This window comes from Cervus elaphus, chromosome 32 (assembly GCF_910594005.1).
Source record: "Cervus elaphus chromosome 32, mCerEla1.1, whole genome shotgun sequence".
In the NCBI taxonomy this organism is placed as follows: domain Eukaryota; kingdom Metazoa; phylum Chordata; class Mammalia; order Artiodactyla; family Cervidae; genus Cervus; species Cervus elaphus.
This window is the reverse complement of record NC_057846.1, coordinates 30,232,564-30,252,570: the sequence shown is the minus strand read 5'-3', so window position 1 is coordinate 30,252,570 and position 20,007 is coordinate 30,232,564. Positions and strand designations below refer to the sequence as shown.

Here is a 20,007-nt window from a genome sequence, read left to right as displayed (position 1 = left end):
AACTAGAAAAAAGCCCACACAGCAATGAAGACTGAGTGCAGCCAACAATAAACAAATAAATAAAATTTTTAAAAATGTGCAATAGGTCTGAATAGACATTCTTCCAAAGAATATATACAGATGACCAAAAGGCACATAAGAAGATGCTCAACATCACTAATTATCCATGAAATGCAAATCAAAACCACGAGATGTAACCTTACACCTGTCAAAATGGCTATCATCAAAAAATCTGCAAATAATAAATGTTGGCAAGGATGTGATGAAAATGGAATCCCCCTACACAGTTGATAGGAATGTAAATTGGTGCAGATGCTATGGCAAACAGTATATAGGTGCCTCAGAAAACTAAAAATAGAACTACCATATGGTCCAGCAGTTCCAATCCTGGAATCCTTAGAAAACAAAAGCACTAGTTTGAAAAGACACATGCCCTTTAATGTTCGTAGGAGCATTATTTATAATTGCCAATTGGACTTCCCTGGTGCTCTAGTGGTTACGACTGCATTTCTATGCAAGGGACCCATGGGGATCTTCGTTCCTCACCAGGGATTGCATTCACACCACCTACAGCAGAAGCACAGTCTTAACCACTGAACCGCCAGGGAAGTCTGTAGGAAATATTTTTTAAGACGTAGGCTAGGTTTCAAACCTAATCTGATATATCTTTGTCTCTGTACACAATTAAGGAACATTACAAGTGATTCAGAGGGAGTTTAGCTATTAGAGTTGTGGGCAACTCATTTCAGAGCTCAGCTAGGGAGTTGAAAAAACCTTTAGCTCTGATGAGGTGACAAGTTTCACACAAGAACTATGGTGAAGGAGAAGAATGGAGAGCTTTAAATGGCAAAGATTAAATTGACATAGGAACACAAATTCCTCAGTCCCTGTAAATCAAAAGGATTCTAGAGCATAATAGACAAAGACATGTTTTATCAATTGGTTATTAAATGCATGAAACTGTCAGCTCGATCATCTGAAATTCCTCAATTGAATAGCCTGTTGTACATTGCTTAATTGGCTTCAATGATTTTTTTATAAATATATTGACTATCAAAAATCAGATATTCTGCAAGCAAAACAGAATAAGTCATTTAGATATTTAAAGTTCCTGAAACAAATCAATTATATATAAATGATAAAATTCTAAATATGAAAATATAAACTTCTAGCAATTTCTGTAATTCATTTAAGATAACACAACTAGCAAGCAGCTTTGAATAAATATAAGTGCTTTTACTCAAGTTTTCTTTTATTTCTAATCTAAGATATCTTCTATTTATATTTATATTGAAAAGTAACTGCTTATTAATACTTATACAAATAATTAATAAAGAGCATTTTGGAAACCCTATTAGGCATACTGGTAACAGAGTAGGGGCTTCGCTGGTGGCTCAGCATAAAGAATCCGCCTGTCAATGCAGGATATGCAGGTTCAATCCCTGGGTCAGGAAGGTTCTCTGGAGAAGGAAATGGCAACCCTCTCCAGTATTCTTGCCTGGGAAATATAGAAAAGAGGAGCCTGGCAGTTCCACAGTGTTGCAAAGAGTCAGACATGACTTAGTGACTAAACAACAATACAAGCTGACGTCTTGATTTTTTTCTACTTATTAAGTACCAAACACCAAGCTCAAAGATTAGCCTACAGTATCTGCTGAACAGTGTGTACACACACACACACACACACACACACACACACACACATATAACTACATTAGCCAATAAAACTCATTTATAGGTAAAAATGTAAGCTTTGAAATTAGTTAATACAAATTTGGCTTGCATTTGTCTTACTAGACATTAGTACAAATGTAATACGGAAGTCTCACAGAATGAGAAACTTTAGAGTGCATGTCTAAGCATTTTTGCTACTCACAATCATGAATATATCATTTCATGGAGGTTATAAATGAAACACACAAGTGAATAAGTTAGCATTGTAAAGGATATGCTTAACTTTTATATTATGGAAGCTGATAAAATTACTCTTTTTGCTCCTTTGTTTCATATATATGAAAATGCTTAAAATGTTCAAAGGAAAAATAAGATTCCTCCCAGATGGTAGGCACCTTTAGGAAATCTCTGGCATTTATCAAATCTTTCAAAGATTCCAGATGTCCACAAAAGAATATAATTTTCTATAACAAATTCATGGAACAGTTAGTGACTAGATCCCTTGAATAAGAGATCAGAAACAAGTACCATTAGAAACATTAAAAAGTCTTTTTTAAGCAAGTCAGTTCAGCAAAGTGATAACATTTTCTCATTTTAGAAAGTGGCCAAAAATATAAGTTCAGGTAAAGAAGACTTAAGCATGATAATCGGTAACATAAACACTAACGAGATTGCCTAGCTAACAACTATCTATCTATCTATCTTTGAGGGAATCTTTACAATATTTTATGTCTTTAAAAGGCATGAGTAAATGCCATAAAGTAGAATTATTAAAATAAAAGAAAACTCTGATCACTATGTAATAAAGTTCAAAATTGGTAATCAAAAGTTAAAAGGCCTTCGTCATGGAAATAAAAGCATCTGCCTATTAAACAACACTTGGGCTTCTGGATGAGAGGGGATATATAAACCAAAATTATACACTGGTGTAAAATAACAACAATAAAAACATTTCATACCCAAACATATGGAAAATATTTAAGGCAGAGACCAGAGGAAGGCACATAGCCTTAAATATGTGTACTAATTAGAAAGAAAGAATAAAAATGAATAAACTTCCAACTAAAAGCCATAAACAAAAACAAACTAAAGGAAATCATAAGAGATGCAAAACTAAAGATAAAAGCAGCAATGAATAAGACAGAGAAAGAAAAACAAGAGCTTCAATCATCATGTCTAAATTCTGGTCCTTGGAATAGCTAAGACTATATACAAACCATTACCTAATATAATCAAGTAGAAAAAAGCACAAATAATCACAAAGATGGGCTTCCCTGTTGGCTCAGACAGTGAAGAATGCAGATGCAATGCAGAAGACCTGGGCTCAATCCCTGGGTTGGGAAGATTCCCCTGGAAGAGGGCATGGCAACCCACTCCAGTGTTCTTGCCTGGAAAATCCTCATGAACAGAGGAGGCTGGAGGGCTTCAGTCCATGGGCTTGCAAAGAGATGGGCACGACTGAGCGACTAAGCACACAGCACTCACAAAGATGAAATATATAACAAGAGAAAATAATTATTAAGACACAAATTTATTAAAATCAGCTTATTTCAAAGCCTTCTATGTAAATCAATTTAAAAAGTTAGCTGAAATGTACATTACCATAAGAAAGCATAGTTTATGAAAATTAATTCCACTAGAGATAGATAATTTAGATCAATTATCACTAAATAAATAGAGAAATGTATGTACCAGACTTAGATTGTTTTATAAGAGAATTCACTCAGTCTTCAAAAACAGATCAGATTCTAACACTATATATATGTTTTCAGAGCATGGAAACTAAAAAAGATTATTATTATCAAAAAATATAATATGAATATCTAATTCTGATAGTTTCCAAAAAAATGTGCACAACAAAATTACCTGTGAATATCAAGGTAAATAGCCTAAATAAAGACTTTTTTCAGTATCATGTTAAGAACATAATAATGGTTTTTCCATTAGTTATGTATGGACATGAGAGTTGGACTATAAAGAAAGCTGAGCACCAAAGAATCGATGCTTTTGAACTGTGGCATTGGAAAAGACTCTTGAGAGTCCCTTGGACTGCAAGGAGATCCAACCAGTCCATCCTAAAGGAGATCAGTCCTGAATATGCATTGGAAGGATTGATATTGAAGCTGAAACTCAAATACTCTGGCCATCTGATGGGAGGAGCTGACTCACTGGAAAAGACCCTGATGCTGGGAAAGATTGAGGGTAGGAGGAGAAGAGGACAACAGAGGATGAGATGGTTGGATGGCATCACCAACTTAATGGACATGAGTTTGAGTAAGCTCCAGGAGTTGATGATGGACAGGGAAGCCTGGCGTGCTGCAGTCCATGGGGTCACAAGGGGTTGGACATGACTGAGCGACGGAACTGAATGGAACCAAATGTAAAACCAAGTAGGGTTTATTAAGGAATGCAATGTTGTTTAAATACTGGAAAACCCGTTGACATAACATATCATACTAATAGATATAAAAATCTATCCTTATTTTTGTAGACTTTAAAAGCCTTTGATAAATCTACTTGTTTCTTTACAAAACACTTAAAAACAGGATTTGAAGGATGCTTTCCTCTTTTTTTTTGGATGAATGTTTTCTTTAATGATATTTTTACCTTGGTATCTTAGTTAAATGTAGAATAACTAAAGACTTTCCACTAATACTAGGAAAAAGGCAAGTCTGCACACTATTTTCACTGCCATTTATAATTCTTCTAAAAGTATAAGCAAATGCAAACAAAAAAATCAGTTAGAATCTTAAGAACTGGGAAGGAAATACTGAACCTATTTCTATTTGTCAAAGATATGCCATATACCAAGAAAACCCTGAAGAATCAATGAAAAACCCCCAACATTTTAAGATAATGATAGAAGAATTTAATAAGGTAATAAGACATAAAATTAACTTACAAAAATAAGAAATCTTCAGAGATTACACAAACAATAACCAGACAGATGATATAATGGTACTGAAAACTCCATCTGTAATAATATAACACAGATCAAATACATGGGGACATGCTTAAAAACTGTACAAAACTCATCTAAGGAAAACTTTAATGTCTTCCTCTAAGTCACGAGTGTAATCTTGAGCAAATGGAAAGACATTCCCTGCTCTCAGACAGGAAAACTGAGTATCATAAAATTGTCAAATTTTCTTATGATAATTTACAAAATCTAATAAAATATGAATACACTATTTTTGGACCTAATCAATTAAATGCTATGTTTTTTTTTTTAAATGCTATGTTTATATGAGCAAATAAGTATGTGATACTATCTTGGCAAACTCTAAGAAAAAAGCTCTAGGGGAGAGGTGTTTTGCCCTACCAGATGTTAAAACATTAGAATTAGAATGTTCTAATCTTCACTTCTAATAAAGCTGACTATTTCTAACCTTATCAGCCATTTGCATTTTCTCTTCTGTAAGTCTGTCAAGTTCTTTAATAGGGGCATGGGATTTTTTTTTTGCGTACTGATTTTTGTATGTTACATTAATATTGTACAGGTCAATTGATTTTTGCCTATTTTTCTGTATATGGTTTGCAGGTATTATGTTATTGACATTGTCAAATACATTAACTTTTGCTTTCTCCAATGCTTTGTTGTTTTGTTGAAAGGCTTTCTTCAGTTGATAATCATCTATATTTTTCTATGACATTTGAATGTCATAGTTCTAGCTTTAACTCTAATCCATCTAGAATTTATAATGAACTGTTACCAAAATATATTTTCCAAGAACGTACAAAATTTTTCCAATTGAATGCATTAAATAATATATTAATTCTTTATTGATTTTGTTTGCATTGTACTTTAGTTGAAGACTTATAGCCATCAAAACTCAAACAATAAGGAATTATATAATGTAAAATGTAAAACTACTATTCTTTTTTTTTTTTTTTAGCGGGTTGGCAGAGCCAACTGAAGCTTTATTCTGAAAAAAGATACTCGAATTGGATTTATTCTGAAAAAGACGCTTACGTTGGCTTTTAGTTGGGGTCATGGGCAAAAGGGGCAACCCCAGGCAGTCGACTCCCCCCAGGTGTGGGCGGAGGACAGGGGCGAAACCTCAGGTCTCCCATGCACATGCTCCCCCGCACAACTCTATCTGCAGGAGCCAGTGAGCGGGGGAAGGCTGGGAGGGACCGCAGGAGCCTTTCACTTGGACAGGACATCAGAGGACTCAGACACCAGCTTCCCATCGCGGGTCTCAATCTTCTTCACAACCACAGCCTTGGAACTGGTGCGGCTGAAGGAGCTGGGGCCACCGCCAGACCCCAGGCTCAGGCTGTAGTTGAAGCCAGGGGTCCCGTAGGACGAAGTCAGTCCACCTGCGTAGCCACTGGTGGTCCTGGTGTGGATACTCATGTTCTGCATCCCAGACTCCAGCCGGCTCTCCTCGCCCTCCAGCAGCTTCCGTTAGGTGGCAATTTCCACGTCCAGGGCCAGCTTGACATTCATGAGCTCCTGGTACTCGCGCAGCTGCCGTGCCATGTCCTGCTTGGCGTTCCTCAGAGCGGCCTCCAGCTCAGCCAGCTTGGCCTGAGCATCCTTAACAGCCATCTCACCACGCTGCTCAGCGTCAGCGATGGCAGCCTCCAGGGAAGCCCTCTGGCCTTTGAGGCCCTCGATCTCTGCCTGGAGACGGCTGATGTTCCGGTTCATCTCAGAAATCTCTGTCTTCGTGCGACGGAGGTCATCCCCATGCTTCCCAGCCAGTGTCTGCAGCTCCTCATACTTGATTTGGTACATGGTCTCGGCCTCAGCCCGGCTGCGGTTGGCAATCTCCTCATACTGGGCCTTGACCTCAGCGATGATGCCGTCTAGGTCCAGGTTGCGGTTGTTGTCCATGGACAGGACCACGGACGTGTCAGAAATCTGAGACTGCATCTCACGGATCTCCTCTTCATACAGTTGCCTGTAGAAGTTGATCTCATCAGTCAGCCCCTCCAGGCGGGACTCCAGCTCGACCTTGTTCATGTAAGCTTCATCCACATCCTTCTTGATGATGACAAATTCATTCTCCATGTCTGTGCGCTTTTGGATTTCTTCCTCATACTTGGTCTTGAAGTCCTCCACCAGCCCCTGCATGTTGCCAAGCTCCACTTCCAGCTTCAGCTTCTCCTGGGCCAGAGTTTCCAGCTGCCGACGGAGGTTGTTGATGTAGCTCTCAAACATGTTGTCTATGTTGCTCCGGGCAGTTTTCTGCTGCTGCAGGAGGTTCCATTTGGTCTCCAGAACCTTGTTCTGCTGCTCCAGGTGCCGCACCTTGTCGATGAAGGAGGCAAATTTGTTGTTGAGGGTCTTGATCTGCTCCTTTTCCTGGGTGCGGACGGCCTGGATGTTGGGGTCCACCTCCAGCTTGAGGGGGCTCAGCAGACTCTGGTTCACGGTGACAGCTGTGATGCCCCCCAAACCTGGGGCCCCACCGTAGCTCCCAGCCACACCCATGCCGGTGCCCAGGCCGCCCCGAAAGCTGCTGCCGCTGCCCACTCGGGAAAAGGCCGAGGAGCTGATGCGGGAACCGGGCCCACTGGTGTAGGAGCGGCTGCTGAAGGACCTTGGGGCGGAGGTAGACACCTTGTAGGACTTCTGGGTCACCCTGATGGACATGATGGAGGCTGAAGAGGAGGCGAGGAGGCCGAAGCTGAGTAAGAGTCGAGGAGTTGAGAAGCTAAAACTACTATTCTTTAAATTCTAAAGAATGCTCTAAATTCTCATCCCCAGAGGTAACCATTTTAAACATATTAGTGTGTATTCATAATGATTCTTGACACTTTATTTACTGTACATGAATGTATTTCTTTTCATAACTAGAATAAGCTTCTGATGCAGGTTATTTTGTCATCAGACCTGGTGACGGGCAAAAGTGGTAAAAAAGAGTTTTTGTTTTTTTTATTGGGGGAAAATTGCTTTACAATGTTATTTTGGCTTCTGCCATACAGCAACACAAATTATTCATAATTACCCTCCCTCTTGATCCTCTCTCCGCTCCCTCATTCCACCCCTGTAGGTTATTACAGAATGCCAGGCTGGGCTCCCTGTGTTATATAGCAACTTCCCCCAGCTATGGATTTTACCCATGATAGTATACATATATCAATGCTACTTTCCCAATTTGTCCCACCATTTCCTTACTCTGCTTGTCCAAAAGTCCACTCGCTACATCTGCCTCTCCACTCCTTCTCTGTAAACAGGTCCGTCAGTACCATTTTTCTAGACTCCACATATATGCGTTAATACATGATTTTCTTTTTCTGTTTTACTTTCTTCACTCTGTGTAATGCTAGGTTCATCCACCTCCCTACAGCTGACTCAAATTTGTTTCCTTTTATGGCTGAGTAATATTCCATTCTGTATTGGTACCACATCTTTATCCATTCATCTGTCGATGGACATTTAGGTTTCTTCCATGTCCTGGCTATTGTAAAGAGTGCTGCAGTGAACACTGGGGTATATGTATCTTTTAGAATTGTGGCATATACCCTGAGAAAAACACATTTTGTAATATTTGATAAAAATTTGAATTTGTTTGCCTGAGAATTCATAGTATTTACTGATTAACTTAGGATTTGTGTTAGCTGCATTAATGGTCGATATTGGACATTAAAGTCTTGGTCAGAGGCAATTACAAAACCTTGACAAAGAAGCAAGCATGTACTTTGATCCTCACAAAAAGCTATAAAGGTTCAGGGAGCAGAGTTAGAAAGAAGTTACGAGTATGCAAATATGTAATATTCTAAAATCAGAAATTGTATAGGCACCCTGATAGCATTGATGAGGGTCACACTATGAACATTAATCCCTATTTACCAGGTCTTGCTCTACTGTTCCCCAAAGACTCCTTGTCCAACACGGTTGTTCCATAAATGTATTGAAGCCCCAGAGTTTATCCACATAAATGTTTCAGTTGTCAGTCATTCCCTGAAAGTTGCTCCTAGCTTCATGCTAAGCATTCCAGGTCTATTGACACCTCACTAGTTCTCAGCACCTGGGGAGAATTGTTCTTTATTGGTCACACCATTTACTGAGCCTTACTGTGCTAACTTTTGGAAAAAGGTTATTGTGTGAAACTGACAAGAGAAATGAATAGTCCCTCCAGTCTTTCTTGCTACACAATGATAAAATGGACCCTAGGGATGTGTTGTTTGTGTAACAGAATCTTTATGTTGAATCAGAGCTAAACTGCCAAACTGATGATGGAATTAGGAATCTTTACCCCCTTGAGGCCTTGTAGTTAGAACAGAAGAGTATCTCAACTTAAGAATATGTACAGAACTTCTCTATATATGAGAATTTTCTTTCTGTACCAATATCAATTGTTTTGTATGAGAGCCAAGACCTCTGGAAAAACACTTAGACCCAAGAAGGGATCAGAAATACATAGACTTGTCTGACAGTCACCAGCTAAAGTGAAATATCATGTTATTATAGCACATAGGCTGTTGTTAGGTGCAACAACATACAAGCTGAATGTGAGATGATTATATACGTGAGTCAACTATTCCTTCCTTGGTACACACATCAGCCCACATAGACTCTTATAGTGAGGATAGATAAGTGTCACAAGCAGTTATCATTAGTAATGTTTAAAAATATTTGAGGAAGTTTCCAAGGGGAAAAAAAATCAAGTTTTTGCTTGGTGAAAAGATAAGTGCATCAAGATTTCTAATTAAGATTTATAAACAAGACATAAGAGTACTTGTGAGTGTGTGCTGAGTCACTCATCATGTCTGGCTGTTTGCGACCCCATGGAGCTTGCCAGGCTCCTCTGTCCATGGGATTTTCCCGGCAAGAATACTGGAGTGGGTTGCCGTTTCCCACCCCAGGGTATCTTCCAGACCCAGGGATCAAACCTGCATCTCCTGCATTGACAGGCGGATTCTTCACCACTAAGCTACTTGAGAATCCCTATATGATTACTCACCAGTAGACTGAGTGTTGAATACATAACTGGGTTGAAGGAGCCAGTTTTATAATGTTTACTTATGGCCCTCTCATTTCTTAGAACATACAGGAGTCTCCAGTGGTTTTTTCCAGAGACAAAATTCAAATTGTATAGCTAGAATGCTGTATTAAGATGCATTACTGTCCTCCAGTAACTAAAGTTTTGATCCTGGCTATACCTCATCATGCCTGACTTTTTCTTCTTCTCTCAGGATCACTTCTCTCCCATCCCCTGAGAAGAAACTTCCATGGAATCACCTAACAATTTCATGCACCTGAATCAATCCAGCAGTGATAAAACTTCTCTTCAATTCCCAGAAATTTTTCTAACCTTGTGAAGAATAATGTCTATTGGTTCTGTCCCAACCACCCACCAAATATAAACCCTGGAGTAGATAGCAGAAAGCTATAAATCAAGCTTACACCTCTGTTATGTATAAACCATTTCAAAATTTGTTTTATAAAACCAATTAATGTAAATAGTTACAGTGCCAAAAGTAAAAAGCTCTAATTTTGAAGAAAATTGATGTAAGGTTTTGCTAAATCAATGGAGAATATGATAGATGTGGTCCCAAGAAGAGCATAGAAGAAAACAGAAAATGACAGAAAAGTAATAATTTAAAAATAGCTTAGAATTTTTCAGAATTAAAGAAAAAATATAAATGCTTAGGTTAAAATAGCAAATCATGTTAGAGTAGATGTAACAGAAACAAATTCAAAGTAGACATCTTGATGAAACTGTTGAACATCAATGACAAAAAGAAAATTGTTAAACTAACTTGACAGAGAAAAAAATGTATTAACAAAAGAAGAGAGACTTTTGTGACAAGAGAGGCACAATGGAATGCAAATTTCAAAGAGCTAAAACAAAGTAACTCTCAATTTGGAGTTCTAATTCTATCAATCTTGAAACTCTGTAATGAGAGTAGAAAATAAAAACATTTTTGACAAAGGCTAAGATAATTTGTTTCTGTAGATCCTTATAGAAACATAAAAGGATACACTTTAAGTAAGAAGAAAAATATGGCCAGGAGAAGGGTTAAGGTGTGAGAGGGAATGGAAATCAAAGAAACTGGTAAACAATTAACATGGAACATTGAACAAGTATTGAATATAAAAATTAAAAGTATGACTAATATCTGAAAATGTTTTAAATTATTATCTAGTGTCTTATTTTCCTCAAAATGGATTTGCCCAGGCATACTGAAAGTAACCTTGAAGCATTGTCAAACGCATAAGAACCTACAAAGCATCAAGTAAAGAAAAGCTGATTTGGGTGACTGTCATGCTGAAAGACTAATGATTTTTATAGTTAATTGCAATTCTTTACTTTCTACAAAATTAAAGGAAGACAAAATTGAGATGTCTGTTTGTATAACATTAAAAATAACTTTAATAATAGGTAGATCACTGTGAGCACCGAAGAAGTGATGCTTTTGAACTGTGGTGTTGGAGAAGACTCTTGAGAGTCCCTTGGACTGCGAGGAGATCCACGCAGTCCATCCTAAAGGAGATCAGTCCTGGGTTTTCATTGGAAGGACTGATGCTGAAGCTGAAACTTCAGTACTTTGGCCACCTCACGCAAAGAGCTGACTCATTGGAAAAGACCCTGATGTTGGGAGGGATTGGGGCAAGAGGAGAAGGGGACGGCAAAGGATGAGATAGCTGGATGGCATCACCGACTTGATGGACATGAGTTCAAGTAAACTCCGGGAGTTGGTGATGGACAGGGAGGCCTGGTGTGCTGCGATTCATGGGGTTGCAAAGAGTTGGACACGACTGAGCGACTGAACTGAACTGAAGATCACTATGAATGTCATTATTGTTATAACAAATTATGATTTCTAGATAAAAATTCCATCCCCTTCTATCTATTTAGGATTTATGCAGAATTTGTAGTCATAAAAACAAATAATGAGAATACAGATGAAATCTATTAGATTCTAGCATATATTCTTGCATATATGAGACACTGGAATGGCAATAAAATATCATCCCTAAAATATGTTTCTAATGAATTATTATTTTTCTTTATGATTTAAAAATACATATTACTTGTAAAGTTTTCCAGCTATTCTAATTGTAACAAATAACTTGATAAGAAAACATATTTACAGCTTTATGGTGAAAAATATAAAAAGATTTAAAATTAAATTTATATATTTTGCAGATCTCTATGAAACTTAAGCATATATGTTAGGATAAAGTTCTATGGGAAAATAAAATTAAAATGCAAGTACAAAAAGACTATGAAACATTAAAAAAATCTCTATTATTTAAATAAATTATAAGGATTGAATTGGTATGGTGTGTAGATTCCATTATATCTATTAAAATAGGTTTGCAGTCATTATATGTTTATATAAAGTGCTTCATTTTAAGCTATTTAAAATTACAAAAAAAATTTAGATGCTGACTATATATGCTGCAGACACATTTTTTTTTCATATTTCTTAGCAGTACATTAGCAAAAGGCTATTTCTAAATATCTCTATTTCTGTAGAAGAATAGAGAGCTACTCATTATCTTCAAACTTGTTAAGGATAGTGATTAAAATAATAATACTATATAATATAACATCCATACTACTGGCAAGAAATCAGAGGAATAAAGCAAAAGCATTAAACCCAGAAGGAAGAAAAGATGGGGGAAATATGCAATGAAAATGATGGCAAATAAAATAAACTTCTGCCCTACTTCAAGATGCATAGAACTAAAAAAACTCTGTCTCCTGTCTCTGACACAATCAGTAACAAGTCTCTCTAGGACTACAGAAGCCCAAGTATATGTGCCCTAGTTGAGGCTCCGCAGGTGATCTGGGTAAGGATAATGACTGGCCCACAACTGGAAACAGTAAGACGGACCTAGCAAAACGATCTTATGTCATCATTGGAAACATTTCTCCCCCAATAAGATCAGTCTCCTGAAAGAAGATTTTTAAAGTGTTTTCTTTTTCCTTTTGCAATTTAAACGTTTTCTTTTTTCTAATAAAAACCAGCATATAATTATTGTAGATATCAAAAAAATAACAAGAAGAATAGGAACAACAACAACAACAAAAAATACATGAATAACCCTACAATGTAGAATAGTCATTGTTAAGGTTTCAGTCTATATTTTATGCATACATTCTTAAGAGATTCCATAGGTCCCTGAGAAAGATTAATAGTGTATGTATTGACTTGTATTGCAGCCATGGGAAGCTACTGATATACTTCAAGCAGGGAGGTCGATGCTGGGTGGCAGTACTGAAGAGGACAGATACTGAAAAAGCCGGTCTACTGGAGGGCACCAGTTAGGAGACCCTTTGAGTACTGCAGAGAGACAAGTATGCATTAGTGCGGTAAAACGTAGTAGGAGCAGTCTTTGTGGCTCATTGCATATAGGACTATGGTAAAGAATAAGGGAGAGGGAGAAATTTTAAATGATTCCCAGCATTCTGGTTTAGTCTCCTAAATTTAATATTTTAGATAAATAACACAATTATCAGGTTTTTTAATGCAATAATCGTCAACATTAATGCATTGTTATAATATCTATACATTAATGTATAGTTATAAGTTCTCTAATCACACATATATATGCATGCATAATTGTTCTGAATTTAGGAAATGATGATAAAATTATGTGGAAGTTAATATCGTTTATAATATTCATGATTCTTTTTAGTAATACATACATATTTAATATCTTTAGCCTAAAAAGATTAAACTCTACTATATAAAAATATTTCAGATTTACATATGGACTCTTACTTTTGTAAATATTAATAATTTTCATGCTTTAATAATAAAAGTAAAAAGTTACTATATCTGTCCTTTAAGTTAGAAAATTTGTTACATTAATTTAATTTTATTATAGCCTATACTTCAATTTTTATTAGGAGATGTACAACAGAGAACAAAACTCAAACTCTACTTCTAACAGCTAGAAAATGATTTTTTCTATTGATTTCTGTCTGGGCCCAATAGAGGGGAGGAGTAGAAAAATACTTCTGCATTATCTTGATTTGGTTACCTTTCTACATTTTAACATTTGCTTTCTATAGTCTAACTGTCCCCTGTATGTAAGAAATAAAGTAATGCTTCATTTTGTATTTATAAACAAGAGCAGATATATCTTGCACCTTTAGATGCTCCCAGAATTATTACAATAATCCTTCTGATTTATAGATTCTAATGAACTCTGAGCATTCTACAAGGCACAAAATCTTAGAAGGAAATTTCCTGTTGTCATCTTTGTGTAAATTAAATTTCAAATCTGTTTTTTTATATGCATTAATTTCCTGGACTTGTCCTTTATTAATGTGTGGGATTTAACTAGAAATACTTTTTCTTTAAGGCATATATTAAATCTAAAATTGCTGAGTTTTATTTTAAAATATTTTACATATAGTACAAAAACAGAAGTAATATATAAAAGCACACTTCTATATCCTGAGATCCTGAGCTACTTTGCCCACTTCCTTATTGCCAATATCCTCAAAACACATCAGTTCATTTCAGTTCAGTTCAGTCGCTCAGTCGTGTCTGACTCTTTGCAACCCCATGAATCGCAGCATGGCAGGCCTCCCTGTCCATCACTAACTCCCAGAGTTTACCCAAACTCATGTCCAGTGAGTCGGTGATGCCTTCCAGCCATCTCATCCTTTGTCATCCCCTTCTCCTCTTGCCCCCAATCCCTCCCAACATCAGGGTTTTTTCCAATGAGTCAGCTCTTTGCAGGTGGCCAAAGTATTGGAGTTTCAGCTTCAGCATCAGTGCTTCCAATGAACACCCAGGACTGATCTCCTTTAGGATGGACTGGTTGGATCTCCTCGCAGTCCAAGGGACTCTCAAGAGTCTTCTCCAACACCACAGTTCAAAAGCATCAATTCTTCAGCGCTCAGCTTTCTTCACAGTCCAACTCTCACATCCATACATGACCACTTGAAAAACCACAGCCTTGACTAGATGGACCTTTGTTGGCAAAGTAATATCTCTGCTTTTTAATATGTTCTCTACGTTTGGGGCATCTGGTCCCATCATCTCATGGGAAATAGATGGGGAGACAGTGGAAACAGTGTCAGACTTTATTTTTTTGGGCTCCAAAATCACTGCAGATGGGGACTGCAGCCATGAAATTAAAAGACACTTACTCCTTGGAAGGAAAGAGAGAAGAATAAAGAATATTAAGAGAGGGAAGGATAAATAATGAACATATGGAGTCTAAGGTTCTCCTTGGGTATGTTGGAGCCAGGCATGTTTCCAAGGATTCTGTCAAATGTATGGATGTTATTGTGCAGGTATCAAAAACAACATTGTCAGATTACTTGCTTTTTTATCCTGGTTTTCATTATTTGCTAGATGTTGACATGGCCAGGTTATTTTATCACTTGGGATCTTCATTTTCTAAGCTGCAAAGTTGCCATAATAATAATTATCACCTCAGAGAATTCTGAGCCTTAAATGAAATTAAATAGGAAAAGTACTTTGAAAATATGAGAGATAATGAATGTACTCAAAAAAGCCTACCAAAAGTTATTCTGCCATTAGTCTTTTTGTAACAGTCTGTATAATCTCTCTAGGTCATTTTATTTACTGTAATGGTTTCCAGTATCATTTGATGATTCTACAATGTCTATACAAACACAGATTTTGCCTTTGAAGTTCAAACTCATGTAATTCAACTAGATGTTACTGTCAAGGGAATAGCAGAGAAAGAGAAGAGTTAGGATTCTGAAGGAGAAGAGGAAGCAGTATTTATCAGTCAAGTTAGTGGACGGGAACAGAAGACACTCAGATGAGGATGTTTGAGAAAACTTTAAAACAAGAAATATTGAAAAGGGAGGACTTTTTACATATAGATATTTCCCACATGACAAGAAATAGTGAAACACACAGTTTCTACACATTTTTCTACTTTCCACTACACAAAGTCCCCTACATATAAACCTTCAAGTTGCGAACTTTCAAAGATGCAAAAGTGCATTTGCATGTCCGATCATGTAAATCAGCTTCCACGTCTGGCATACACTGTCACATGTGTGCATCCCCCAGAAGTGGTTATGCTGCTGTGTACATTACTGTACAGTACTATATAGAGTACAGTAGAACAGTACTAGTGAAAAATAGAAGTATGCATTTCTTCAGTACCAGTGCAGAACTTCTTAGAATATACAGCTTTGGAATAAAATATTCCTTTAAAATTATATTTCATGTCCATAAAATAATTTCATTCTGAAGAATTTTGAATAGGAATGTACAGTAGATATTACAGGTGTTGAATTGATAGATGAAAATTAGATATCATCTTTTATATCCAATCACATCACTGTGTGGAGAAGGAAATGGCAACTCACTCCAGTATTCTTGCCTGGAGAATTGCATGGACAGAGGATCCTAATGGCCTACAGTCCATGGGGTTATGAAAGGGTTGGACAAGACTGAACACACACGCAGCCCTTCACCATGATCACATTTATTAAAACTAAATTCAATAGTATGTGGGGTCTTTATGATTTCTTTGGATTCCTAGTACCTGTATTTATTTCAGAGACACAATATACTTGTGTGAAAAGTATTATAAACCTATTACAGTAAAGTACTATGTAGCAGATGGTGTTAGTTGGGTAACTAGGCCAACTCTGTTGGACTTAAGAATGTGCTCTCAGAATGGAACTCATTCATATGCAGCACTCACTGTAGTGCTAGTAATGGTGGAGCTCTCAAGTCCCCAGAGACATTCCCAGAGCAGGAGGTCAAGGTTTCCCTAACTCAGAAGATGAACAATTAATGGAAAGGGCAATATTAAAAGGATCATTAATCTTTAGCAGAGGACACAACCAGTCAGAGGTGACCCCACAAGAAGGATGCCAAGGGAATAACTATTCAAACTATCTTGACATCTCTTCCCCTATTTCCTCTGCTATCCCAACAGGGCCACTCATTGGATGAACCCACCACAAAACAGAGGGCAAGGAGCCCAAAGCAAGTATCAGGGAGAAGGGTGGAGAATATATTTGCAGGGGCAAACTTACATTATCTGGTACACAGTGTTTAATTGAGGGACTATCAAAACAAGTAGAAGCATCAAGTAAGATAAATGCAAAAAACAACCATTAGCTTATCCATAAATTCTAGTTTGTACTGGAAGATATTTCTAGTTTCAGAAGGATCAGGATAAAAATCAAAGTAAAATTACCCATATTTAATGTATTTTCATTTTATGTATATTTATGAAGATAAGGGAGAGGATAAGTACAAGAGAAAAACATGTTTTTAAAAGCAAGACCAGGATATAGGTGTTAATTTCTTCCTCTTCCTGGCAGCTCTTTCCTCCATGATTGTAGATGTCTATACCTTTCCAATATTTTCTTCACTGGTCTTGAGGTCTGGCTGGAAAGATTACCCATGTCATCTATGAATAACTTTACTCTCTGTTTCCTCTTTTATTAATAGCTCTTGGGCAATATGTCTTTAATTTAGGGTAAGGTGAAGATGTCAAATGAACATACTTTGTAAACAGGAAAAATAGATATTGTTGTAAGATTTCCCTTTATTGTTCCAACTCTTATTGATGTTTCTAACCTTTGAGAGCACCGAAGGAAATAGGAGTGATAGGTGGACAACTGGTTCACTGAAATCCCATCTTTATTGATGCTCAGTCATGTCTGACTCTTTGCAACCCCATGGATTGCAACCCACCAGGCTCCTCTGTCCATGGAATTTTCCAGGCAGGAATACTAGAGTGGGTTGCCACTCCCTGCTCCAGGGGATCTTCCCAACTCAGGGATCAAACCTGCATCTCTTGTGTCTCCTGCATTGGCAGGCAGATTCTTTACCAACTATGCCACCAGTGATGGGTGGGCAATTGGTTCACTGAAATCCCTATCTGATAGCAGATTTTCATGGACGATGATAAAAATTAGACAAGTTAAGCTTGAAGAATTTAGAAAGATTATCCAGCTTCTTTCCTCTGCATATTATAGTCACATATATTCATTCATTCAATATTCAATATATACCTATCAAGAACTTTCTATTTACCAGGCTCTTTTCTTGGTGCTAGGTATATTGAAGTAGACAAGATAGCATGCTAAAACACTTCAGTCATGTCTGACACTATGTGACCCTACAGACTGTAGCCTGCCAGGCTCCTCTGTCCATGGGGATTCTCCAGGCAAGAATACTGGAGTGGGTTGCCATTCCCTACTCCAGGGGATCTTCCCGACCCAGGAATCAAACTCATGTCTCTTATGTCTTCAGCATTGGCAGGAGGTCTCTTTACCACTAGTGCCACCTGGAAAGCCAGACAAGATAGACAGACAAGGTCCCTGTTCTCACTGGATGCTGCATTGAGACTAACTAATAGCTAAGACAATGATTAACAGATTTATTGTCTCTTCAATTCCTCAGGATTCTTCTATGAGCATTTTCATGATATGTAGAGGCTTATTCTGACTCTGGTCATCCTGTGTCATCCCTTATGTTCAAGATAAATCAAGCTCCAAAGGAACACGTGGAAGGGAATGAAAAAAAATTGGACTATTTGGAGGAAGTCAGATGAACAGACTGTTCTTTTAAAGACAGTTCATCCTTTATCCAAGAGAAATCTGCTTATTCACTTTAAGAAGTAGTTCTTTCATTTGTAAAATGGTCATATGCATCCTCCCTTATAAGGCAGTTGAGAATTGATGACAATATATAGAAGGGTCTTAACACTAGTGCCAGTGAAAACTAGCAAAGTTAACAGCTTTCAAAGACTCAATTTTCTTATCTTTAAAGTAAAAGTATTATTATCTATCCCTTTTTATGTTACATCTCTGGGCTTTGGTGTTTTCTACTAATGAGAAGTACAAAATTTTGATTGACTTCTCATTTTTCCTTAAGAGATGTTCATTATTTACTCCATATTCATAAATATTATATACATGGAAGGCTTTAAATATTTTTTTAAGTTGATAATAGAAAATAGTAATGTTCAACTATAATAGCATTTCTGGTGCAACAGAAACCATGAGAACTAAAATTAGACAATTTACAGTTAGGTCAAACTGCATAAATCATTTTCCATTCATTGTGCTTTTATTATCAATTAAAATAACTATTTCTGTTTTGAATAGGCATTCAACACTGTGAATGATGGAAGTAATTGCTCCACAGGAATGTTCTTTTTCCCTTTTTTCTGTTGCACTGACACTTCTAATCAAGTAGAGGTGACACATAATACTTCTAATCAAGCTACAGTATTACCTACTTTAAATTCTACGTAAAGAATCGGAATAACTCCCCATTTCAAGATATTCAACAGTCTGCAATATTATTGGACATAATAAATATGGCAGCAACATGTTTTATTCTATCATATAAAACAAAGCATCAATTACTCCAATTCTAGCAGTCAGATATGAGCATAATCACATTTTACTGAAAGTGTTCATATTTTCTCCTCCTGATTAAACATGGAGGACACACAAAACCATTTGCTATCCAAATAAGTCCTTCAAACATCACAGAAGCTTACCAGTGACCCCATTCACATCTGTCACCAGTATCTTTAACGGAAGTTCCAGAACACATAAGGTGTTTCACAGGGGCATTTCAACATACTCAGTGTTGTCAACCTTGAGCAGAGTCTTGGGACACTTAGATCACTTCTCTTCATTAAAACATCCTTTCCTTGTATGTAATTCCCCTGAGCCCTGTACTTTGACTACTGGCAAAACACCTGATAAAATTTCCTTGATCTAAGAAATTGTTTTCCTCTAAGAATGTCTACGTAAGTTAATGATTCAGGCCATCAGCTCAACTGAGAGCTTTTTGTGAGCCTCAATTGACATCAAGTCATCTGGATTTTTGCTGACTGGAAAAATTATGAAGTGAAAGAACAAGAAAGTGAAGTCAGACAAATTGGCTTCTCTTAGCTGTGTACAGGTGTGCAAGTTATTTGAATGTTATAAAACTCAATGTTCTCATCTTTAATGAGAATAACCTTACCTACTCTTTAGAATTGCTTTCTAGATTACATAAAATAATACCTTTAAAGAACACTATTATGATAGCAATAGTGTATGTATCTTTTCCTCCTAGTTGCAAACTCTGTCTTCATCTCTGTACTTTTACCATCAAAGATCTAGTTTAGGACCATTTAGCAAGCCTTTGACCATCAATTATGAAATTTCATTTCAACAAGTACAAATGCCGACTGAAATAAATAGCAAATTTAAATCATAAATTTGAATATTTATTTCTATAAAACTGAGATGTTTACTTGTGATTATTATTTACTTCTAAAACAAATATTTCTTTTCCTAAGCTTTCATCTCCCAAATCTGTTGGGTTTAGAAACTGGATTTGATCCTTATACTTTTGAGATATGAGTAGAGAATGACTCTATCATTGTTTTGGGTGAGC

General features: G+C 36.9%; 2 protein-coding genes across 2 annotated transcripts in view; both read right to left on the bottom strand.

Moving 5' to 3' along the window:
- The window catches only part of SGCZ (sarcoglycan zeta), a 1,061,503-nt gene that overhangs the window by 206,247 nt on the left and 835,249 nt on the right, over nucleotides 1–20,007 (bottom strand). The gene's annotated exons all lie outside the window — the stretch shown is intronic.
- On the bottom strand, nucleotides 5,599–7,336 carry LOC122687966 (keratin, type II cytoskeletal 8). The gene has a single exon (XM_043893728.1). It carries the CDS (start codon nucleotides 7,277–7,279, stop codon nucleotides 6,086–6,088), a length of 1,194 nt encoding a protein of 397 aa, XP_043749663.1. The 5' UTR covers nucleotides 7,280–7,336; the 3' UTR covers nucleotides 5,599–6,085.